This window comes from Colius striatus, chromosome 5 (assembly GCF_028858725.1).
Source record: "Colius striatus isolate bColStr4 chromosome 5, bColStr4.1.hap1, whole genome shotgun sequence".
Taxonomy (NCBI): domain Eukaryota; kingdom Metazoa; phylum Chordata; class Aves; order Coliiformes; family Coliidae; genus Colius; species Colius striatus.
In genome coordinates, this window is record NC_084763.1 from 9,204,572 (window position 1) to 9,229,649 (window position 25,078).

At 36.9% G+C, this 25,078-nt stretch overlaps 1 protein-coding gene across 3 annotated transcripts in view; it reads left to right on the forward strand.

Moving 5' to 3' along the window:
• DPY19L1 (dpy-19 like C-mannosyltransferase 1) overlaps nucleotides 1-24,987 on the forward strand; it is a 49,890-nt gene extending 24,903 nt beyond the window's left edge. For 2 of the 3 annotated variants that reach the window (XM_061997030.1, XM_061997032.1), the window contains 14 exons: nucleotides 16-115; nucleotides 1,611-1,688; nucleotides 3,631-3,717; nucleotides 5,113-5,172; nucleotides 8,375-8,455; nucleotides 9,224-9,325; nucleotides 9,956-10,027; nucleotides 11,443-11,492; nucleotides 12,555-12,579; nucleotides 13,693-13,812; nucleotides 18,550-18,724; nucleotides 19,531-19,630; nucleotides 21,847-21,972; nucleotides 23,003-24,987. In XM_061997030.1, the coding sequence (XP_061853014.1) occupies nucleotides 16-115; nucleotides 1,611-1,688; nucleotides 3,631-3,717; nucleotides 5,113-5,172; nucleotides 8,375-8,455; nucleotides 9,224-9,325; nucleotides 9,956-10,027; nucleotides 11,443-11,492; nucleotides 12,555-12,579; nucleotides 13,693-13,812; nucleotides 18,550-18,724; nucleotides 19,531-19,630; nucleotides 21,847-21,972; nucleotides 23,003-23,156 (1,330 nt within the window). In that variant the 3' untranslated portion in view covers nucleotides 23,157-24,987. The remainder of the gene's footprint in view (nucleotides 1-15; nucleotides 116-1,610; nucleotides 1,689-3,630; nucleotides 3,718-5,112; nucleotides 5,173-8,374; nucleotides 8,456-9,223; nucleotides 9,326-9,955; nucleotides 10,028-11,442; nucleotides 11,493-12,554; nucleotides 12,580-13,692; nucleotides 13,813-18,549; nucleotides 18,725-19,530; nucleotides 19,631-21,846; nucleotides 21,973-23,002) is intronic. The other variant, XM_061997031.1, reaches the window with a different exon arrangement.
• The last annotated feature ends 91 nt before the right edge of the window (nucleotides 24,988-25,078 follow it).

Genomic DNA, 25,078 nt, shown 5'->3' on the forward strand with positions numbered 1-25,078 from the left:
CTCTTTTTTCCCAAGGATTCCGAATATTAATACAGGAAGCTTGATTGCACTGTGTGTTTCTAATATCTTTTTCATGCTTCCCTGGCAGTTTGCTCAGTTTGTTCTTCTAACACAGGTAAGACCATATTCACCTCTAAATAGCCTCTTTGTCTTACCTAGGCAGATTGGCTGCTTTGTACAAAGGGATATTGAATTCACAACTATACCAATGCTTTACTTTTAGCTGGATTTCACTCTTGCTGTCAGGAAAGGTTTAAGCAATTGATCACTTCAGTGGTTTTCTGGTCTTGAATTTAAAAGTTGACCATTTGCACTGCTTAGTATTGTTTCCAGGACAAAAAGAAATTTACTTTTCCTTTAGAACCAGCCTTCAACCTAACATGAGTACATCAGAACAAGAGAAAACTTTGTATATTGAAGTACAAATATTAAAAACACATTGATTGTGTATTGATTTCAAATTTTTAAAGAGCAATGTTTGCATGGCATGTGATAGCTGGCATGACTTTGCATGATTTCCTATTTAACTTTGACGAGTCTGTGAGTAGTTGCATCAGACAGTTGAGGTAATTTTAGCTAGTGCTGAAATACTGCAAATGCTAATGTGAGCAGTAGGACACTGTCACACAGCAAAATTTCTTAGTGCTTAAATGGATTGGAAATTTAGCCTGTTGATTGAAATCCATCTATGTCTCCATCTTACTGTCTTACTTGAAGCAGATGTTACTTGGTTTGAGTTGGTAGTTTTGAACAACCAATGCGAGCTTTCTAACTGAAGAGGAAGCCATTAAATTCTGTCAAATATTCTCAGTGATGTCCAATGGTAGGACAAGGGGCAACAGGTACAAGGTGGAACATGAGAGGTTCCAAAGAAACAAGGAAAAACTATTTCACTGTCAGGGTGAGGGAGCACTGGAAGGGGCTGCCCAGATGGGCTGTGGAGTCTCCTTCTCTGGAGACATTCAGACTCACCTGGATGAGTTCCTGTGTGACCTACTCAGGTGGTCCTGCTCTGGCTGGGGGATTTGTGCTGGATGAGCTATTGAGGTCCCTTCCAACCCTTAAGATTCTGTGGTTCTGTGATTGTGAGAAACTCTTCACTATAACCTGTTTAAGATACCAGGCCTGAAATTTGAAATTACAGAATTAATGAATGATGTCATTAATTTCCCATGTGACTTTTAGCAAGCTGCCTAATCAATGAATCTGATTTACCCTCAGCATCAAATTATAGATGTTCCCATATTTTACTGAAAAGTTAAGGTTAAATAATATTAATAAATGATTGTTTTGACTCTGGATTTGGTTTTTTGTTCATTTTTTTAAATTCTAGTGTGAAAGGTGATGTGTTAGTGCTGCATTTCAGTGACTTGCATTTTTGTAAAGCTGAATACTTGGTTCCTAAATATTCAAATATGTTTGATAGTTGTTCAGAGCTCCACAGTAATTTTTTTTTAAAGAAGCCGTTGTGAAATGCCTAAGGTGCTTAGAAAAAACCCTAGCAATAAAAGTTAATGATTGTTTAAATAATCTTTTTTGTATGGATGTGTGTTCTGAGTGGAGTACACCACTGCAAATTGTTTTAACTTGTCTTTCACTTTTGATTCTAGATAGCTTCATTATTTGCTGTGTGTATTATGGGTTATATTGAATCCTGCAAATTACAGAAGATACTCTCTGCTCATATGGTAATACTTCTTTTAAAAAACAGTTAAATCCCCTCAAATAGGTCAGAGCATCAAAAGAGGCTGCTTGTCTGAAGCATTTTTCTTAGTCGCAAGATGGTTGAAAAGTTGAAATAATAAGAGACAGAGAGATCTGGATTTGAATATTTGATGTGTATTTATATCACAGTGTCAGAAACTGACCCCTGTGGCACGCAGGGATTTTTGAACTCCAGAAAATTTATTGACTTAAAAGATTTGTAGATACATTTGTGTCTCTGTCTCTCTTCATTCCATTGAAGATACTTTCTCAAGGAACAGATTAGAAAACATACCAAGTAATAGAGCATAAGCAATAAAAAGTTGAAAAGGGTGACGTTCATCTCACGCCGTAGGTTAGCAAAACCAAAAAAGAGATGTTAGTAAATCAAATTAATAGAATATGCTCCTTTGTCATTGAAGGACAACCCCAACTAAAATTGGGTTTTGAAGACTACTGTGGTCTTGACCATGCAAGGATGTTGTGATTGAACTGCTTGGGGAAATATTTAGAAAGGAAGACAAAGAAACTAATTTGTTTGAGGAAAACCAGTTTTTTTCAAAAATGAGTGAGAAAGTCAAGAAAGGAAGGAGATAAGTCAAAGGCATGGAAGTTTCTCCATAATATATCTGGTTTTCGTTTTTAAAGTTGAGATAATGATCAAGTTTTGCTGCCAAGAATTTTGCTTTTTGAAGTGAGATTACAGCTTTCAATAGGCAAGAAGATGTAAGCAACTTTTTTGAAGAAACACGATTGTTCTTAAAAACATATTTTTACTAAAATTGTGCTCTGCAAACTCAGTGGGTAAAGAGAATGTTTACCACAGAAAAGAAGCTTTCAGCTAAATTGTGTTTCATATAATTTCAAGTGTATTTCGAAATAGTGTAAATGATGCATTAAAGGCAGTAGTAAGTTCTATGCAACTTGTTTCTGATGTAAACGTGGGATACCAAATGCTTGATCCCAGTCACATTTAGCAGGAGAGTTTGGAAACAAGCATCTTGGTTTAGTAATTTTTTGACAGAAGCAGGATGAAATACTTAAGTTTTTTGGCTTACGTCAATAACTATCATAATTTTGGTGCCAAAGTGTCACAAAAAGTCTTTTTTCAGGTAATCAAATTATGACAGAAAAAGCTGGGTAAAGACTGGGTTAAATGACGGTCTCTGTTTTGTGCTGTTCTCAATTCTTGCTCCCCTCTTCTGTGGGAAATTGAAGTCTAACTATGTGTGAGAAGAAGAGTACAAAAGTCTGCATATTTTACAAATAACTACATTATTTTTCCTTATGCCTGTGTATAGAAGGCAACAAGGATTGTTCATTGATTTTGCTCTCCAAATGTAATTCAGCTTGCTTTCTATTAAAAAGAAAGCACAGTAGGAGATCAGGATGGTGGATAAAAATTGTATTTCAGCCTTGATTTTCAATCTCATATAGTTCACAGCATATGATCAAACAGTCAGAGTTCTACTTCCTTGCCTTTGGCAATGATTGTATTTTAAATATATGCTTCTCAGTTTGGAAGGAAGTAAACAACAAACATTTGATTCACCGTTTTTATCTGTGGCCAGGATTCTGAAAGATAAACATCATGATGGAGAAATAATACAATAATTGGAAAAAAAAAAGATATTAGGAATAACTTAAATTTAGCTGCTATTTCCTGTAAGATGAATTAGTCCCATGATTAAATCTTTTTGTCTGTAAGTGCTTTTAAAAATGTAAATTAACATCATCTACACTTGGCTACCTGTTGCCATTAAGTCAAGTCCTTATAGACTTTTCAGAACAATTCTCTAAAGTTGAGTGTCAAACTTGCTGTGAAGTAGATGTCTTTAAATTTAAAGCTGTTTGACACGAGTCAGTTTTTACACTTGGTCAATTCTTACATTTTCCATAAACACTACTTTTATTTTCTTCTTTCAGGTATCTCTTGTAGTGTGCTTCATTCTGATGTTTGGTAATTCAATGTTATTGACGTCATATTATGCTGCATCTTTAGTGGTTATCTGGGTAAGTTGTTTAAAAAAATAATCCTATGTCATTCTAAGACTGTAATACTCTTCTGTTACATATATATTGGTGTAAAATGTGAAACTACTGATAGTTGAGAGATCTTTCACATAATAAGAATAATTAGAGCTTAAAATATTTGGAGACTAAATAAATAATTATTTAAAGGAAGTCATATTTTTACACCAAGATGTCTTCATAAGAAAAATTCAGTTAAGTCTTAGTTCTCTTATTTTTTTCATTCTCCTCTTCTTATAAAAATAAAAATTTACTATGTGTTTATTTTTGGCCAGAGTAATTGTAAAATAAGAACATGAGTGAGGAGGAGTTTAAGTGCTTTTTTTATTGATTGTGAACCGCAAATGCGGAAGAAATTACTCAAACACATCTAATAGTGGTTTAAGACTATTTGAAACTGCTGAGTCATACCACCAAGTTGGTGAAATTATTCACTGAAGACTCATCTCATTATTCACTATCTTAATTTTTCCTTAAATTGGAAAAACAACCCCCCTACTGTTATTTTCACATAGTATATTTTAAGAGATTTATGTACATAGAAGATAAGATTGTGTGAACAGATCTACTTTAGCATAACACAAATTGTCTCAATTTTTGATTCATTTTGCCTCCTAGAAGCTTGGGCTGAGCTTAATTATTTTTTTCTTGTGTTTATACTTTGTCTATCAGTAATTTCCTGCCTCTGCTAACAATAAATTGCTAGTGGTGTTTTCTGTAGTGTAGTTTGCTTTTGAGAAACACACTCTTCTGTAGCAGCTTTTGTAATTACATAGTAAGTACAAATACATTGAATGATTTTGCATTTTTAAACTTAAGAAAAATTGAGAATTAATTTTAATCATATTGTTCATGAAATTAGCTTAAAACAAATCCTCATTGTGTCATAAAATGCAGAACATAATGTGAAACAGAAAAATACCAGTAACTCTTCCTAACCCTCATATTCTGTTGCCTTGTTTGAAATGATTTGTTATGCTGACAGTAATTTATTTATTGCTTCAAATATGTCATTTGTGGATGCAGACATAATTCAGTTTCCCATTGGCTTTTATTTAAAGAAGGTTAGAACCCTATAATAGAGAATCTTGCTTGTTGAGGAGAGTAGTCTTCCTGCAGTAAGTCTTACTGCAGTAAGACCTTCTTATATTGGCATGTTTTACTAGTGCAGGATGAAATCACAATATCATGTATTCATGATTCTATATTTCAGCTTGTATTAATTATTTCTGGTTGTGTTAATTATACAGACTTTTTTAATGAATAGCTGTGTGGTGTACAATAGATGCTTTTTAAAACGAACCTACCCTCACCCACAGTGCTGGAATATCTTGTTACTCTATTTTACCTGAAAATGTGCATTTGTTTTACTATTAGGGAATTCTTGAATTAAGTCCAAAAATCTTGAAAAGCAATGGAAGAGAAGTCTACATATGGGTAAGGAATTTTGTATATTTTGAATTACAGAAAATAACCATGAAATATTTTTCTTATTGTAGTGATATCCAGAAGTAACTTCTGGTTTAGTTTATAATAGTTAAAAAATCAAGAAATATAGCTAAACTAACGTCTTTAAATAATTGTCCATATTCCCAGAGATTTAAGATTGATTTCTGAAGGAAGTAAAATGGTATAACATCCATTCATATCAGAAAGAATCTTAAATTACCAACTTAAACATGTTTGCAAAACCTAAGATCTGTATGAAAATCCCTTTAAAACAAAGGTCAGTCTAGAAGAGGCAAGTAAAAAGATAACAGTTCTTGCAGAAATGGAAATTAAGGTACTGCATTGGATATTCACTACAGTGTGAATGGTGCAATTTTTTTTTAGGATACTTTTAATAACAACAGCAAGCAGTTTATCAATCCACAAGGAAGCAAGATGGAATAAAACGCAGTAGGGTATATGGATGGGTTTGAGGACAGTAGAAGTCATGTCTTAACATGGAAGATACCCCCAGAACTATGACAAATATAACAGTGTAAAAAGCACAAGAAGCAATTTGCTACTTAGACCTACAGTGTAAAAACACTTGAAGTAGGAGCCTACCAAGATTGTGGTAGATTATGAGATTATGCCTGATTTATGATAGGTTACCCTCCATTTAATAAGAATGTCTTTAGCAAAGCTGGATGGAATTAACATAGGTTTAATAAAGGAACTTAAAAAGTAATTAGAACCAAACTGCAGTACATACATAACATGCCAATGTAGTTAGCTATGGTACCAAAGAAAACAGGAGCATAGGCAAATCTCATGTTGGTTTTTACAAAGGAGATCCAAGGCATTCGTGGAGCTGCAGAGCGGTGAGTCTTGACTTTTGTAAAAGAATAAAACTTGAACAGTGATGAAATTGTTAAGATTATATATACTTGCAGTAAAATGAGAGAGGTCTGGTACAGCTTCTGTGAAAGGAAGGCATGCCTTGAAAATGTATTTGACTTCTTTGAAGAGTGTAGATAAGGGTGTGTGGGTGAGCACTTGAATTTCAGAAACCTTTTGGGGACAATTCCTAACTGGAACAAGAAAAGAAAATAAGATCTGTGGGATAAAGTGTGAATGTTAAAAACTAAGAAACAAAGAGTAGGATTAAATGGTAAATTTTCAAAAGACCAACACTGCCCCCGTAAGAATGTCTATAAAATGATTGATCCTAAATAAGTCCTTGCCACTCAGCAGAGAAATCTTGGTGTTCTTATGAAAAGTTTTCTGAATACATTAATTCGTTACTGAGCAGACATCAAAAAGGAAGATGGATGATGGAAGTCATGGAGAAAGAACTGCAGAGAAAGTAGATGATTTTTTACCAATGTTTATTTATATATATAATATGTATTATTTGCATTTTTATATATCATGTATTAAATATGTTTCTAAATGTATATTTCTAAACTTCTACTTAGCATTCTAAATCTTGCATATGGTCTGTTTTTAAAAACATAGAATGCTTTCTCCCAAAATGTACTACTATAAAATTTAAGTACAAAGCATGAAGGTAATTACTAATGTAGAATCACTAAATAGTTGAGATTTTAAAATAGGTTCGAATTCTAGGTCTTGTAAAATAAAGGTAAACACAACAAAAGCAGTGAATGGAAGCAGGATGTAATTATAGTTTATTTAGTGCCCCTTATGCTAGCAGCAATAAGCTTGTAAGACAGAAGAAAGAAACTGTGGAAGCAAAAAAAAAAAAGACATTCTGAAAAGTATTAGGTGCCTCCTAGGTATTTACATTCATTTGTGGCCATTAAATGGGATGATTGATAATAAGCTAAATATGAGCCAGCAGTGTGCCCTCGTGGTCAAGAAGGCCAATGGCATCCTGAGATGGATCAGGAAGAGTGTGGCCAGCAGGTGGAGGGAGGTTCTGCTCCCCCTCTACTCTGCCCTGGTGAGGCCTCATCTGGAGTCCTGTGTCCAGTTCTGGGCTCCTCAGCTCAAGAGGGACAGAGAACTGCTGGAGAGAGTCCAGCACAGGGCCACCAAGATGATCAGGGGACTGGAACATCTTTCATATAAGGAAAGGCTGTGGGAACTGGGGCTGTTTAGTCTGGAGGAGACTGAGGGGAGATCTTATTAACATTTATAAATATCTAAAGGGTGGGTGTCAGGAGGTTGGGACATCCCTTTTTTCTATAGTAGCTAGAAACAGGACAAGGGGTGATGGGATGAAGCTGGAACACAAAAAGTTCCATTTAAACATAAGAAAAAAGGCTTTCCCTATTGAGGTGAGGGAGCCCTGGCACAGGCTGCCCAGAGGGGTTGTGGAGTCTCCTTCTTTGGAGGTCTTCAAGACCCACCTGGACATGTTCCTATGCGACCTGATCTAGATGAACCTGCTTCTGCAGGGAGGTTGGACTAGAGATCCCTTCCAACCTCTACCATTCTATGATTCTATGATAACCCATCATCACATAGATACCCTGGGTACATTAAGGTAAAGGTCAGTTTGTATTTTATTGTTAGATCGTTTCTGAAAGCATCAGCTACTGGTCTCAGATACAAGATACTGAGCCAGGTTGTCCTATTCAGTTGATCAATTTTTGTAAAGAAGTAGATTAAGCCAGATTGCCGAGAACTTTTTCTTTTTGGTATGGGGATAAATATGGTATGTAGCTAAAAGTAGTAATCGTGCATATTATCTTTATATTTATTTCAAGTTTTAAGTTCAGATTGTCTTGAAAAAGAATTATAATTCAGCAGATTTCTCCAGAGATTTCAATCATCAGAGTAATACAACCTGGTAATATGGAGAAGCAATTGGTGGGAAATAATCAGCACACATTGGTGGATGCAAACCAGATGGAACTGACAGTGAAGCTGCCTCACTTTAAAGTCAACTTCTCTGCTGCAACAATGTGTGTAGCAGTATAATGTATAATAATATTACGTAGTATAGTGATCTATAATATAAACTGCTTCAGCTGCAATAGAAAATGAAAAAAACACTTAAAACTCCCCAGTATACTGAAATTTAGGAAATGTAATTGTTTAGAAATGACTATACTTATGAATGGTAGTACAGAAGAGTCTGTAACTGGTAGCTAAATTTAATTAAACCTTTCAGAAAAGAAAAAGCTCCTTTAAAAGTTTGTTGAGATGTGGCTTTTTTCATTCTCAATATGTATTTTTTAAGGTCATTGAAGGATGTGCCTGGTTATTTGGGACAGTCACCTTGAAATACCTAACTTCTTTAGTGTTCGGAATAGCTGATGATGTAAGTTCTTTTATCTGAGTATCTGATTGGTGTCTCAAAACCTATTTAATTCTGAATGTTTTGATTTTGGCATCTTACTGATATACTTTCCTGAAGTTACAGAATTTGTTTTGCAGAAGTGGGAGAGAGGAATGCGTATTTGCTTTCTCATTCGTTATTTATTGTCACTTTGAGGTGTTATTACCAACGTTTGTGAGAAGACAAATATTTTCACTATAGAGTTAGTAAATACTCGGTGTGTTTGTTTTTAAAGTAGATTTTAAAAGCTTTGTTTATTTTGAGTATCTCCTACCTACCTCTTTTCTTTATTGACTCAATTTCTTAGTTCCCTTTCCTTGAAGCTAATTTTTAAGACAGAAGTGCTTGTTGTAACTAAGACTCCTTGCTTCACTTTAGTCCATTTTATTGTCAGATTCTACTGCTAAAAACCTGTCAGCAGATGTACATCAAAGGGCAAAAGATGGGAAGCTCATATCTTAAAATATGAGTATGCAAAACTATACTCCTGCTGAACCCAGTTGCGATGGTAACATCCCTTTTCTGCTGCTTTCTGCTTTTTATTTAACACAGTCCAATCTGTGTTCCACTCCAAGATGTCATTTAATATAGTGGAAATAAAGTTTGGTGCTCTTCTAACAATATTGTAAATGGTATAAACTTCTGTTCTCATTAAAACTATTTCTCATATATGTTATAACTACTTTGTCGTAGAAAACAGGACAATTCTTGCTTACTACAGCTTTTTTTGTTCCCTATATATCCTACCAGGCTCACATAGGAAACATATTAAAATCTAAATTTATTGGCTACAAGGATTTTGATACATTAATGTATACCTGTGCTGCAGAGTTTGACTTCATGGAAAAAGAGGTAATTTGATCAAAGTAGATGATTATAGAAGAGGGAACTTGGTTTATCTTAATTTAGACATTAAAATATCTGAATAACCTCCTACTAGCATCGTCAGCTCAAGCGCCTACTTGTAAATTTAGAGACATTAATGAACTTAAGTTAAATTTAACTGCTTTCATTGCTTTTAAATGAACTAAATCCAAAACCAGTGTTTTGATTTTTGGATCTAAGAAATGTGCTTGCTTGGATGAAAGAAGTGCTTGCTCAGGGATAAATGAAAGGCTACACTTTGGTGAACTCCAGATTTCATGTTGGCTGTCAGTAACTGGTTTTGAGTATATGGAAAATGTGCTGAGAACTGTAAAGGTCTTGTGTGGTAGATTTAGACTACAGAAGAGCATCAAAGCTTCTTAATGTGTTTGTAGACTCTTTTAGTTCATCAGTATCTAGATATGCATTTAGAACATTTGTGTATATATATGTACATATATATATATAGTGTGTATATATATACACATTTATGTATATATATATTTACATTTTACTCAAGGAAGAACTCTGTATTGCATTCTTTAAAATGACCATTGAAGTAATTACAAGTGCCTGTAATGAATGGAAAGCAACTAATGCAGTTCATTTCCATTGTAGACTCCAGTAAGATACACAAAGACTCTGCTGTTGCCCGTTGTTCTGGTGGTTTTTGGAGTGATCATCAAAAGGGTAAGGAACTGATACAGTGAATCACCTTTACCCTGGGCTTCCTTTTTAGGGTTTTTTTTGAAGGAATCACTATTTATTTTTCAGATGGGAAGAAGTTAGTGGAGGGTTAACTTTGACTGGCTATCAGAGTCCTGCAATATTCTCATTCCCTACCTTTATCAGGACAGGAGTTAAAAATAGTTGAAAAATCTAATGGACAAGGAGATCACTCACCAATTTACTGTCATGAGCAAAGCAGACTTGAATTGGGGAAGTTTAATTTCTTGTCAACTGGAAATAGTGTAGGATTGTGAGAAACAGAAGCAAAACCAAACCCACCTTCCCCTTATCCACACTCTGTTCTTCCCAGGCCCAATGGTTCCCTCCCCACAGGCTGCAGTTCTTTAAGAACTACTCCAGCATTGATCCTTTCCATGGGGTACAGTTCTTCAGGAATAGACTCCTTCAGTTTAGGTCTCCCACAGGACAAAGCTCCTGCCAGAAAACCTGCTCCTGTGTGTGAGCTTCTCCCCACAAGGTGCAGTCCTGTGGACTCTCCATGTGTTTGCAACTTCCTTCAGGGCACGTCCACCTGCTCTGGCATAGGGTCCTGCACAGGCTGCAGTGCAGGGTGGATATCTGCTCCACCGTAGTCCTTCATGGGCTGTAGGGAGACAATCTGCCTCATTCTGATCTCCACAAGCTTCAGGGGACTCTCTACTGTGGTGTCTGGAGCATCTCCTCCTCCTTCACTGACCTTGATGTCTTCAGGGTTGTTTCTCTTACACTTTTCTCATTGCTCTATCAAAGCTGCTGTGTGGTGTTTTCACCTTTTCTTAAACATATTCTCAACAGTGGCACCACCAGTGTCACTGGGCCCAGCTTTGCCCAGTGATAGATCTGTTCTGAAGCTGCTGGATCTGGCTCTGTCTGACATGGGAGCAGCCTCTGGTCTCTTCTCACCCTCTCTACTACCAAAACCTTGCCACGTAAACCTTATAAAGCTACATAAAATACAAGTTTTTCAAACATACTGGCTCAAAATTCTGTATTTTCTTTATGTAAGTTTTTGCAAAGATCCCATCCTGAGTTAGTGGTAAAACTTGCCTTGATGTTAAGTGCCAAAAAATTTTCTCTCACGTAGCTGAGGAGTACTGTAACTGAAGTTTATAACTGTTTCTGTAAATTTGATTATGTATAATTTGTGTAAAAACAACTTACAGTTTACACAGTAACAGATGGGATAACTGCTAACTGCCTGGCTAATTAAACATCCTCAAAAAGAATCTTTAGCTCAAACATTGCATGTCTTTTATCGTAGCATTATCTCAAAATGAAGATTACCCAGGTGTAATTTAATTTAGCAAGTGTTAAAAATGCTTTAGATTGCTTTAGAAAGCTTATTCATACTTATTGTTTGCTTTTGTTTTCTTCAGGCAGTTAAATATGTCATGTGGGCTTTATCCCAGGCAGGCCAATGTGAAAGGTAAATATCATCTTTTTAATGTAAAACTGAATTTTCTGCTGGAAGTTTATTTGATTTGCTGTCTGCTAAATAATTCCAAATCCTGCATTACGTTGGTCCTCATTGAAGGGTGAATTATGTGTAGTTGAGTAACTGAATGGATTGGATGTACTATGTGTGGTATTTTTATAGGATGTCTAAACCTAAGTTTAGCTGCTGAACTTAGCTCTAGACATTTTAACCCTCTTACCCCAAAGTTTTCTATTTAATCATTTATTTTTCTCCTCTGCTCCTAAACCATTTTTTAAATGTGTATATTTGCTTTTCTCTTATCAATAGTGAATGTGAATTCTCCTTCCCATTATTTTTTTTCCAGGTTATACATACCCAAGTTTCTTCTTCAGGAAGAAATGCCAACTGTATTAATTTCATTTCCTAAATATCTGTGATATATGCTCTATCTGTCACAGCCATTTGACATCACTTGTCGATGCTGTGCACAAGAGCAGTCAATTTGTCCAATTCAATGTTGTAATTTTAATTTCCCTGACTTGGTTTTTTGCTTCCTGTGTTTCTGAAATTTATTACTAATCATTTCAGTGATCTCTGCTTCCTATAGTCTAATGGCCATTATCAAAATTTCATCAGACCTGAGCAGGATTCAGCATCCTGTCTTCACAGATGTTTTTGGAGAACAGCAATTATACATGATTTTGATTCATTTCACATTTTGTGTATCCTTCTGAGAACCCAAAACCAACCTGTGTAGAACCTGAGTAAATGACTGATACTTCTTTTGGTAAACAAGCAGTTTTATATATGAACCAAGTTACAGAAGCAATGAAAAAAATTGCTAGAATTAATTTTCAGACTCTCAAATAGCTATGGGGATTGAGTAGGATAGTTACTGATTTGCAGGATATTTCAAAGCTTGTTAGGGAAAAAAATCTGTGCAGATGCTGACTCATGCTTACTGGATTAGTTCAGTTGTCTTGAGCCACTATAGATGACTTCAAAGTAAACCTTGGTGCTTTTGTAGTAGATAAGTAATGTGATTTTCTGTTTGTGGGTTTTTTTATCCAGAGAGGAACGTTTTAACCATGGTGAGGTAAGATTCTTTTCCTGGATGATTTTATACATATGTTAATGTAAATACTCAATTTTGAAATACAGGCTGCAATAATCTGATGCTGATATGTGGGGTTTTTTTAAGCTATGTACTTGCATCTTCCTTCTGGAATGTTGAACAAATAATATATCTGTGGGAAGGCAGTGCAAAAGAGGAGTCTTGGGCTTTTGCTGTAGCAGTAGAGAAGGACACTGAAATTAGACTGGATCTTCCATTTTCCCCATATAGACTGAGAAAGAGGTTGATTCCTTTCCTGGGGTTTCACAGAATCATAGAATCTCAAGGACTGTAAGGGACCCCAAAAGATCATCTCGTCCAACTCCCCTGCCAGAGCAGGACCACCTAGAGTAGGTCACACAGAAACTTGTCCAGGTGGGTTTTGTTCACCTGACAGAAAATTCTGTCTGAAATATGCCATAATGAAAATAGTTCTACATGTGGTTCTTCTAATAAAATTATGCAACAAAATGTACTGTGTCCAACTCTGGAGTCCTCAGCACAGGAAAGGCATGGACCTGTTGAATTGGGTACAGAGGAGGGGCACAAATATGGGATGAAGCATCTCTCTGATGAGGGTAAACTCAGAATTAGGGTTGTTCAGCCTGGAAAAGAGAAGAATCTAGGGAGACCTTATTATGGCCTTACGGCACTTAAAGGGGACTTATGTGAAAGGTGGGGACAGACTTTTTATCAGGGCCTGTGGTAAAGAGGTGATGGTTTTAAACTAAAAAGGTACAGATTTAGACTATAGAGATAAGGAAGAATTTTTGTTATGTTGAGGGTGATGAAACACTGTCCCAGGTTGCCCAGAGAAGTGGTAGATGCCCCATGCCTGGGAGCATTCAAGGTCAAACTCGTGGCTCTGAACACCCTGATCTAGTTGAAGAAGTCCCTGCTCATTGCACCAGAGGTTGGGCCAGATGACCTCTAAAGGTCCCTTTCCAACCCAAAGTATTCTGAGAGATATAATTGAATGACAGATTTCTTGTGTGGTTTCTTTATTTGCATGTTTGTTTATACCTTTAAGACACAAATGAAAGGTGTGCAAATATTATGCTTCCGTGTGGTGTTTGTGTTTGTTGGTTTTTACAGCTGGTATACCACACATTGCAGCTGCTGGCTTACAGTGTCCTAGCGATTCTAATCATGAGGTTAAAACTGTTTTTGACACCACATCTATGTGTCATGGCTTCCTTGGTGTGTTCAAAACAGGTAAGGGGTTTTTTTCATCCTATTTCAGTACTTACAGTATTACCTAGATATTTATCCTAAAGCAAACTTCTCTGTAATTGCTGAATCTGAGTGCAGCAGCTAAAAATAAACCAGATTATATTGCCTAGTGAAGAATATGTTTACACAAATTCCATTCTCCCCCTCCCCAAATAAAACAAATATCTTGTTTTATGCAACTTGTCCAACTGCATTATTATGAGAGCTATCATGCTATGTATTGAGCTTGAGCATAGGGAGACATATGTGGATTTTGCTGTGTTTACACACTTCCATGCCATTGCAAGATTTTATTGACTATTAATTTTATCTAGATAGTGTTTGACTTTGTTTATACTGTGTTGTCACAGCTCTTTAGAGCTTATTGCCTTGCATATTTTTTGTGTATTAATTCTTTGCAAAAGTATAGTTTTGGAGTCTTGCACATTGAGAACATTTCAGCCTTAAAAATTAGAAGTCTCTGGACTCAGGTTTAATTTTCCTAACTTGAAATCATCCATAATGTAAAACACTGCAAGATTTTTCTCAGGATACAGAATATCTTCAGATTGTCTTCCTGTGTTTCAGTATCTGTGTTTTTGAGAAGTGAGCTTGATTATGTCTGTATCTAAATAGCTATTTTAGAAGCTTTGCAGTTGTAATAAAAGTAGGGTAAGCAGCCCTTGGGGAAGCAGACAAGGGAGGTAGATATAAAACTAGCTGAACGACTGGGCCCAGAGAGGGATGATCAGGGATGCAAAGTCAGGTTGAAGGCCATTAACTAGTTATATACCCCAGGGGTCAACACTGGATCCAGTCCTGGTCAATGCCTTTGTTAGTGGTCTGGATACTGGAACAGACTGAAACCTCAGCAAATTCACTGATGGTACAAAACTGAGAGGAGTGGCTGGCACACCAGATAGATGTGTGCCATCCAGAGGGGCCTCAGCAGGTTGGAGAAATGAACAAGAACCTCATTCACTTCATTCAACAAAGGGAAACACTGAAGTCCCACATCTGGGGAGGAACAACCAGTGTTGGGAGCTGCTCAGCTGGGAAGCTGAACACTAAGTTGAACATGAGCCAGCAATGTACCCTTGCTGCAAAAAAGGCCAACAATATCCTGGGCTGCCTTAAGAGGAGAGTTAACCACAGGCTGAGGGAGGTGATTCTTCCCCTTGGTGCTGGTGAGGCTACAGCTGGGGTGCTGGCTCCAGTTCTGGGCTACGCAGTACAAGACAGACATGGACATAGTGGAGAAAGTCCAACAAATCTTCACAAGGGAGATAAAGGGATTGGAGCCTCTCTCAAGAGAAAAGGCTGAGAAGAGAAAAGGTAGTAGGGACTGTGCAGCCTGGAGAAGGCTCAGGGGAGCTTATCAACGTGTGCAAATACTTGAAGGAAGGGTGTAAAGAGGATGGAGCCAGGCTTTTTTCAGCTGTGCCCAGTGTCAGGAAACACCTTTTCACTGTAAGTCACTGAGCACTGGCACAGGTTGGACAGGGAGGTTATGGAGTCTCCATCCTTGCAGATACCCAAAAGCTGTCTTGAATATGGTCCTGGACAGCCGTCTCTGGGTGACTGTCCTTGAGCAGGTGGGACTGGACCTGTTCCCTTCCAACCTCAATCATGCTGTGATTTTGTAGAAGGGATCCTAAGGAGGAATTAGGATTGTCTGGTGAAGGCAGTTACTGTCTGCGGAATATCTGGTGCCTGAGTCAAACAACTGGAAGATGAATGAATGAGACAGGATTATGCAGAGGAGAAAGCTGCCTCTTGTTAAGGCAGCTGAACACATTAGTGTTTCCCAGAAAACTGAATTGCTTCCCTGGATGTTCTTTCAGGGAAGGACAGTTCTTTATAATGCTGGACAGGCTACCCATTATCAGTCTGCTTAAGTGTAATGTTCACCCCGTTCTTGATGCCTGTTTTGTTACTTGGCATAGGTGAAAGTGCTGAGTATTTGCCAACATCAAATGTATCTGTATAATTGAACATATAAAATGCTAAAAACATGTCAAAACCTCTTTAAAAAATAGCTTTAGTCACCTTGTAATTGAGTATTGAGACTTCAGAGAAATCTACTTTTCCTCTTTGCTGTTGCCAGTCAAGTTTCCCAGCTGTTCTGTTTCTCAGCTCTTAGCTGAAGTGTTGGTCTGTTGATTAAGTAATAGTTATACTGTGATTCAGTTTTTCTAAATGAGGCATAGTTGTGGAAGAATTAGGTCTTGAATGCTAGGGAAGGCCTAGGCTTTAGATTACTGCACTTTGGACCACTATTCTGTGTAAAAGGTGTTAAATGTCCAACTACCCCATATATTAAGGCCTGTGATTATTCTGGCCCTGGACTAGGCATTGGGAGAAGTCACTCTAAAGTTGAGTACGCACAGATGTGTACAATATGAGTAAAAATAAGATTAATTCCTTTATCTTGATCAGTGAAGGTTCTTCTGTCTGTTCAGCATATTCCCTAGATTGGTTCTGATTGATACCTGTAAAAGACATTTTCTAGGCTGACTGATGTATGTTTTCTTTAGTCGGGAGCATCTGGTAATCCTCTAGGAAATACATGACTGACTTCATGAGAGGGAAACACTGGCCCATAAGGCTGGTGAGCCACTAGCCATCAGGCCACTTTTAAGGCTGCTCTGAGTTAAGCAAGCAAAGGGAGAAGAAAACTCCTTATTTTTTGTAGAGTCAGGAAAATATCAAGTGGTTTTTAGTGAGCTTTTTCTGTGCTACTGACTGCTGAGTATTTTAAGGTTAAAAAAAGCTGATAGTCTGTGCAGAAGAATTGCTGTGATAGAGGTGAGAAGGGGAAAGTGGGACTTGTGACTAAATGATGGTTAACACACTGTATATTTGTCATTATGTAAAACTTCAGATGTTTACATGAAAGATAAGTTAATAAGCAACAATTTGTGTTTTACAGCTGTAAGAAAAATGTAAGCAAATTAAACATGTAATGTTGTAATTGAGATCATCACTATCCTCCCCTATCAGACCATGAAAACTGGACCTGCAGTGGTAGATTAAGATAATGTATTTTGAGGCTATAAATAGATAACGTGTTAATCATCTGCCTTTCAAAATTCAACCTTTTATTAGTGGTCATCCTGAGAGGGATATTTGTAACACAAACCAAACAAGCAAATGGCATACTAGAATTGTTCTGCACATGCAAAATGAATTGTGTATGTTGTGCTCTTTCACCCCATTGTATGAATCTCTCTACTTTCCATGACCTCAGTGTTGCAGCTTGTGCCACCTGATGGACAATAAAACCAACAGCTGTTTACATCCACACATTTCTTCGTTTCTGTTAGGAGGAAATTCAGAAAGCAAAGAAAAATAGCTGAAGACTTAGTCTATTCATTTGATAAAAACAAATAGAACCTCCTTGAATCAATATAAAAAAATATATATAGTTCACATGAGGAACTACATCTTGTAAAAGATGATGCTTTTGCTTTGCATATATGTTCAACTGTTCTAGGCTCTTTATGTAAACAGAATAATAGTAACTTTAGATACTTGGATTATTAGTGAGGTTTTATAAAAGCATGACAGGAATGCGATTTTGACTCAATAAGCCACTCAATAACTCAATAAAGAATTCCAATGTTCTGACATGTTCTTGAAATGAGATTTTTGCAACTGTTGGTAAAAAGGAGTTTTGTAGAGCAGTGTTCAAATGAATTAATTTCCTTTCATCCTTCCAGATCTACACAGTGGTCAAGGCAGTTTGGTAGTTTCCCTGGAGAGCATTTCTGAAGCATTTAGCAAGTCTTTTTGGAGAGGTGGCTTGAGAGTTTTAGTACTCTAAAGTAGTTTACTGTTAGTTTATAACATAAATAACGTACCTAATTGGTGTAGTCAGCCTAGTTGAGAGGTTTTACAGTGAAACTTTAAATTTCATGCTTCAATTAAAAAAAATGAGTAAAGGTATTCTGAATTAAATGTATTTATTTAGTGCAAGTTTCACGTTTTTTTGAAATGTGAAGCCTTCTATTTAACCAACAGCTTGGGAAAAGGAAAAAAAAGGGTTATTCATACTTGGTCTTATTTGAGGTTTAGGTCAGATATCAACAAGATAAAGTGTTCTTGCTAAAACTTCAGTTCAACAGAGCAAATGTGATACTTCTTCTTAACTACCCCTTTCACATATCTATGAGTATTTGCTTAGAGCCTCCAGCAAACTCTAGGGGGAAAAACACACACAAGCTATCTTTTTCAGTGCAGGAAGGGGAAGAATTGGATACAAAGAAAGCAACATTAACTTCATTAAGTCTGCCTTTCTGATAAATTTTCAAGAGTTTGCAGTACACTCTCTGATCCATATACTACATATAGTAACTCTTGATGTAAATAGGAGGAAAAACCCAAATGTGTTATTAGCATTATTGAATTGTCTTTACTTGCAGAAATTGGTGTTTGAGCTGCAACTTTAAAAGCTGCATTAATGTCAATTTTCTGTTTTTCATAGAGTTACAAATATAATGCCATACATTTGGTAAATGCGAATACTTCGTAGCAGGCCTCACTGAAGTTTGGTGGAGAAGCAATAGTAGAGATGTAATATGCATTAGTAGTATATCTAGTAGATGTTGTAATAAAAGTATTGTACTAACAGTAGATATTGTAATATGTTAGGTTTCTTATAGAGGAAGAAAAATGAACTGTGCTGCATACAACATTACAGAATTATCATCTAGAAATTAATTGGTTCTTGCATTTCAGTTGTTTGGATGGCTCTTCTGTAAAATCCAGCCCAAAACGTTGGTCTTTGCTATTTTAGCGTTGATGGCAATAGAGGGATCAGCAAACCTTCAAACCCAGTGGAACATCATGGGAGAATTTAGCAATTTGCCACAGGAGGAGCTTATAGAATGGATAAAAGTCAATACCAGACAAGGTAAAGTATTGAATAATGTGTAATGTTCCCTATTTACTGTGAGGTGTCACCATAGAACTTGGTATGAACCACTACAGAGGTTTTGCTACAAGCTGTGGCTTTACCTTCAGACTATCCTAAAGCCATGGTTTAGTCACACAGACTTGACCATATAGAAGATAGCTCAAATGAAAAAAAACACACTGATAAATTGCTTTGTTAGTCTCCAGGCTGCCAGTCTGGAGGGTCTAGCTACTGGTGTAGTATTCCTACAACAAAAGTGGTTTTGCAAAGTCCAATTAAATAGGTTTTGCCTAAATGACACTGCTCCTTTACGTGAGGGGTCCATGATTGTCAGTTTGCTAGAAGAGAATTGGAAGTGTCTGTTTTGTTGTTGCACCCATATTTTTACTCAGAGTAAAAATGTCAGAAAACTAGCTGGAAACAAAGTACTTGCCTTTGTCGCTGGAAAAATACTTCCAAGCTGAAGTGGTCTAAGGTTTTATCGCTCATTTAACAAGTGCCAAAGAAAAACGTGTTCTTATTATGAATCAGTTATTCTACCCATTCAAGGAAATGAAGATGTATTAAATCTCTGTTCTTAGATATTTAGCTACCCAATGGCTTACATTGAGCTCAAGGTTATGTTTTCTTGGGTTTTTTTTTAGCAAGAGTTTTTGTGCATCTCCTGTCAGTGCCATGTAGGGCCTTCTAAAAAAAGAGTACCATCTTCTCTGTTTTTCTACAGGATTGCTATTTAGCTATTTAAGAGTTTCTCTGCTGTTTTGCTTAGTTCTCCATTTCAAAGGTGACTTTCTGTGTTTCAGATGCAGTTTTTGCAGGAGCAATGCCTACAATGGCAAGCGTCAAATTGTCAGCACTTCGTCCTATTGTAAATCACCCTCACTACGAAGATGCAGGATTAAGGTAAATTTCAAAGTCAAGGCTTCATTTTTTTGACATTAATCCTTTTAATATTGGTAACATGCAGTAGGAATGACATCGTGTTATATTGTAAAATATGTTCAAACCCCATAGAACTTGATTCATTTTTTTAGTCAGATTGAAAATACATGCAGTATTTGTTCAGTATTTATGTTGATCAGAAAGGCAATGCTTTTGGACAGATATGGATAGATAGAATGGCTGCTGCCATTCAGGGGGATCTCGACTGGAACCTCATGAGGTTCAACAAGGACAAGGGCAGAGACCTGCATCTGGGGACGAACAACACCATACACCAGTACAGGCTGGGGGTAACCTACTGGAGAGCAACTCTACAAGGAGAGACCTGAGAGTCCTGGTTGATAATAAACTAACCATTAGCCAGCAAAGTGCCCTCGTGGCCAAGAAGGCCAATGGCATCCTGGGATGCATCAAGAAGAGTGTGGCCAGCAGGTCGAGGGAGGTTCTTCTCCCTCTCTACTCTGCCCTGGTGAGGCCTCATCTGGAGTCCTGTGTCCAGTTCTGGGCTCCCCAGCTCAAGAGGGACAGGGAAGTGCTGGAGAGAGTCCAGCGCAGGGCCACCAAGATGATCAGGGGAATGGAAAATCTCTCATATGAGGAAAGGCTGCGGGAACTGGGGCTGTTTAGTCTGGAGAAAAGGAGATTGAGGGGGGATCTCATTCATATTTATAAATATCTAAAGGGTGAGTGTCAGGAGGTTGGGGCAGCACTTTTTTCTATAGTAGCTAGCAACAGGACAAGGGGTGATGGGATGAAGCTGGAACACAGAAAGTTCCATTTAAACATAAGAAAAAAGTCTTTCCCTGTTGAGGTGAGGGAGCCCTGGCACAGGCTGCCCAGAGGGGTTGTGGAGGCTCCTTCCTTGGAGATCTTCAAGAGCCGCCTGGACACGTTCCTATGTGACCTGACCTAGGTGACCCTGCTTCTGCAGGGGGGTTGGACTTCATGATCTGTAAAGGTCCTTTCCAACTGCTACCATTCTATGATTCTATGATATGGCTTCAAATGTATACAAAAAATAACAATGTAATTATGTAATGGGAATTAATGTGTACTGTTTTATTCTTCTTTCTGATTACTCCTGACAATGTATACAGACTTGATTTTTTTTTTCCCTTCAAGATAGCCAGTTTAGTTACTTCTGTTAGCTTTCTTTGATTGGTTATCACTTTTTAATGCTAATATATCTAATTATTGAAAGACTAAGACCAATTGAAACTGAATTTTTTTAAAGGAATTACTGAGTTTTGTACTTTATTTTAAAAATCAGGATATTACTCTAAATTGAACTGAATTTATCTGAAAAGGTCATGAATTTCTTTTTAAAATTTTAATATTGTAGCATTATTTTTTGGTAACTGCATAAAACTGGTTAAAATACAAAATACAACAAGCAAACCACAGGAAGGAGAGAAGGATAAAGGAGAAGTGGAAGAGATTCATTTTACATCCATTATGTGCTTAGTTGTGTGTTTGATATTCACTGGCTTTAACTTTTGGTCAGCCCTAAACTGACCAGGCAACTGGACTTGACAGTCACTGTAGGTCCCTTCCAACTGAAATGTTCTGTTCTAGTCTTTTCTGTTCTAACTACAAAAATACAGGTCAGGGCACGTTTCGGGGGGAAAAAAGCTAGAGATGACACAGTATCAGAAAATGATCAGGAGTTAAACTATGTCATGCTTTGCACAATCAAGGGAGGATATTCCTGAGTAATATGAACAGGATCATGGTTTACAAGGGATTATTTCACTTGATTCAGCATAGGCAGACATCAGGTCCTGCCCTCTGCTTATAAAAAGTCTGAATGAGGTTAATGAGTGTAACCTTTTGTGGAAAGATCAGGCAAATGATTTCCTCTGGTCTGGAGGCCAGTCCAAGCAAAGGTGTTTGTAGCCTTGAATATTGTATAGTGACATCTTTACATTTTCTGTTCACATGATTTTGTTACAAAGATTGTCTTCTGCCACAGAAATGTCAAAAGCCTGTACACATTATTCTTGGAATCACTGTCTTTGTGAAGAAACAATCCCATTAAAGCACACGCCGCCATTGAATGAAGCTTTGTTTTAGCCTAATTGTCCTGTGAAACAAAGGGCTTTCCTGTCCAGCCTAAAGTTGAAGCTTACATTTTGATTCCATGTTGCCAGATAACTTTTATATTTCTCTTTTTGAAGGGCCAGAACCAAGGTAGTGTATTCCATGTACAGTCGAAAACCTGCAAAAGAGGTAAAAAGAGAACTGATAAAACTAGGAGTGAATTACTACATTCTGGAAGAGTCATTGTGTGTAAGCAGAAAAAAGTGAGTAATCTCTCTCTCTCTCTCTCTCTCTCTCACAAGAACGATATGCTGCTCTAATATATAGTCTAAGATTTGTATCAAGTAGTTGTTTGGAATGTTGATCTGTGCTTTATTAAAAATCTCTAAAATACACTTTTTTGTCCAGCGTCTCCAGCTATTAATAAGCATAATTAACTTGACCCACATTAGCAACCTTGTGGTCTTTCTGTGTGTATGAAAAGCTGTCTTGTACGTACTTGTAAACTTTGCTGTGAATTACAGAAGAGATTGAAAAAGGAAATGAGACATTATTCTGTGATGGCAAGAACAGATGTGTGTGTGTGTGTAATGAAAGCCTAGTATGAATAAAAGGTGCAGAATAAAACATAGTTTGAGCACCAGAGTATTATGACCGTTGCTGGTCACTGAAAATTTTGTCACATTTAAGCTGTTCTTAACAAAAAGCTGTGCTGCCCACACTCCCTCTTTTTGGCCTTTAGAGCACAACTGGTTTGGATTTTTGCTTTTATGTCCTCTGCATTTAGGATAAAATGAGATGAATGTGTTTTATTTCTTTGCTATTATCTTTGTCAAAATTCTCGGTTTTGTAAGATAACTGTACAGGGAATTATGTTGGTTATGTGCCTCAATAAAAAAAACCCAAGGAGTTATTAGGTGTTTTATTTCCTGGGTTTTCTTTAGAAATGTTGAAGGGTGGTGGTCACACTTCTATTTTTAGGAAGTTGTAAGGGTTCCTGGTAGTGTACATTGTATAAGTTGAACTGGTTTATATGAATCTTCCTCCAAATTAATTCTTATTAATTGTATAACCACAAAAGCAGACAGATTCTACACATTCTCAATCCTACTTTTAAAACTACTGCTGTATGTATTGAATCTGTAATCTATTCAGAATTTCTAGCATAAAGACAAACTTAAAATAATATAGATCAAGCATTCATTGAGGGGGGTTATAAAACATTGTTCAGCAAGCTGCATGTTTTGTGAAGGCATTTCTTCATCTCTCTTTTTGTATTCACGTGTTTTCTAGGCCTGGTTGCAGCATGCCTGAAATTTGGGACGTCGAAGATCCTGCTAATAGTGGCAAAATTCCTTTGTGTACCCTTATGAGCAAGGATTCCAGACCACATTTCATCACAGTGTTTGAAAATAGCAATTACAGAATCTTGAAGATTCCAAAGTGATAACATTTCAATGCAAAGAACTATCAGTCTTTCAACTTTTTAACCTAGTAACTGTAAGCGTTCTAAATCAGAAATACTTTTTCTACTAGACTTAAAATGGAAAAATGTGTATTTTATTTTTTACCATTTTAAGTGAATTCTGATTATAGAAATATCTTAAACCTAACAGTTTGGATTTCTATTTCAGGGTCAGTCCCTTGAGATTTGCTATGCAAATGATTATATGTTTGCACATTTTAGTTAACACTGATCCAAAAACAAAGAGTTAAAAGTAGCTATGGAAAGTGACTCCATTCTCAAAACCAATGATATTGTGAAATGGGACTGTCAGAATGTCTTAGCAAAGCAAGTTTGTTTTAAAGCCTTGGTGCTAGCAGCTAGGAACAAAAGGAGGAATGGTGCTACAGCATCTGGCATCACATTTCTCATGTCGTTTTCATTTCCCATCTCCCTTCTGGATGAGGTGAAATTCTATTAAAAGTCACGTAGTTTCACTAGTCATGTCTGAGAGAAGCAATTTGATTTCTTTTCTTCTTTCAGGGGATTAAGAACATTTGTCATTTTGGATCGCTTAACACGTGCTTTTAAACTCGCTTTTGAAACAAAAAGAGTTTGTAGGCAGACTTGAAACTTCATTATTTAGGTGCATGTTCTTGGAATCTTACTGATATTAAAAAAACAAGAAGACTAATAAGGGTAATACTTGCCGTGAGCAATAGTTCAACTTGTCAGCATCCAAGGAGTTTTAGCATTCTTATACATTCAGAATAAGCCGGCATAAGAGACATGAAATTTTTTTAGGGAAAATGCTTTATTCAGGAAAAATCTGTCATAGCCTTAGAAAGATACTAAAATAAATCCTTCACTGCCTTAAGTAGACCTTCAGCGCCTAACTTGCTAAGAAATTACTTTCCAAATTTACGCCCTGTTTTCGTTCCCCGTCTATTAGACCCTGCCTGGATTTTATTGTCGGCATTAAGGGAAAATGAGTTTTCACCCAGTTGCATGGGTATAGTTGCTCCAACAATGTCAGACTGGTTCTGCAGTTGTTCTGGTGTCTCGGTGTCACACCAGTATTACCAATAACAGAGAATTCACTTTCCAAGATACCCAGTGCAAAAGACACCCCTGAGCCGTTTAATTGACCCGATGGAATTTTTGTGTGTCCATTTGCCACTGGGAAGTGTCACAGCAATTGTGATTCTAACAGTATCATACTTCTAAAGTCTAATGGTTCTCTGTATATTGGGGGTTGGACTAGATGATCTCTAAAGGTCCCTTCCAACCCCTACGATTCTATGATTCTATATCATTCATGCTTTAGTTTTGTTCTGGCTTGTGGGGTGGGGGGGGTGTTTGTTGTTGTTCAGACATTGATCTATTGATATGACTGGTCTGGCTTAGCCCTAATAGCATCTAGTGGTATCAGGTGCTATAGGAGCAGCATCTGTCACGCCTATAACAGTATCAACTCGATGGGAACCTGTGATAAAGTAGTAGTGTGACAACTGATCAGTATTCTCTAAGACTTCTTATTTTTTTAAGATGTGTTTTATGGAGAGGGTGAGGGAGAGTGGCTGAAAATGCATTAGCTTTTTAACTTTTACAGAATAGATTTTGGAAAAAAAATAATTTCTATAAGGAAAACTATCACAAAAAGGGCTTTTGGGAAGTCGCTTTTTAAACTGTTCGTTGAATTCAAGGAAGCGGGGGGAAAAAAGTCTTTATATAAACATTGTGACTAGTGTTCCAGCACAAAAAGGTACTGTATTTTTATGAAGTTTATGCCAACTGTCGACATGTACTTATGTGGATAAATAAAAAAGCAAAAAGATGGAAATTGTTCTCATGTTTCTGATGGATATTACGTTCCTGCTCTTCTGTCTATTCAACTGCAGCGTAATACACCTGCCACAGCGGAT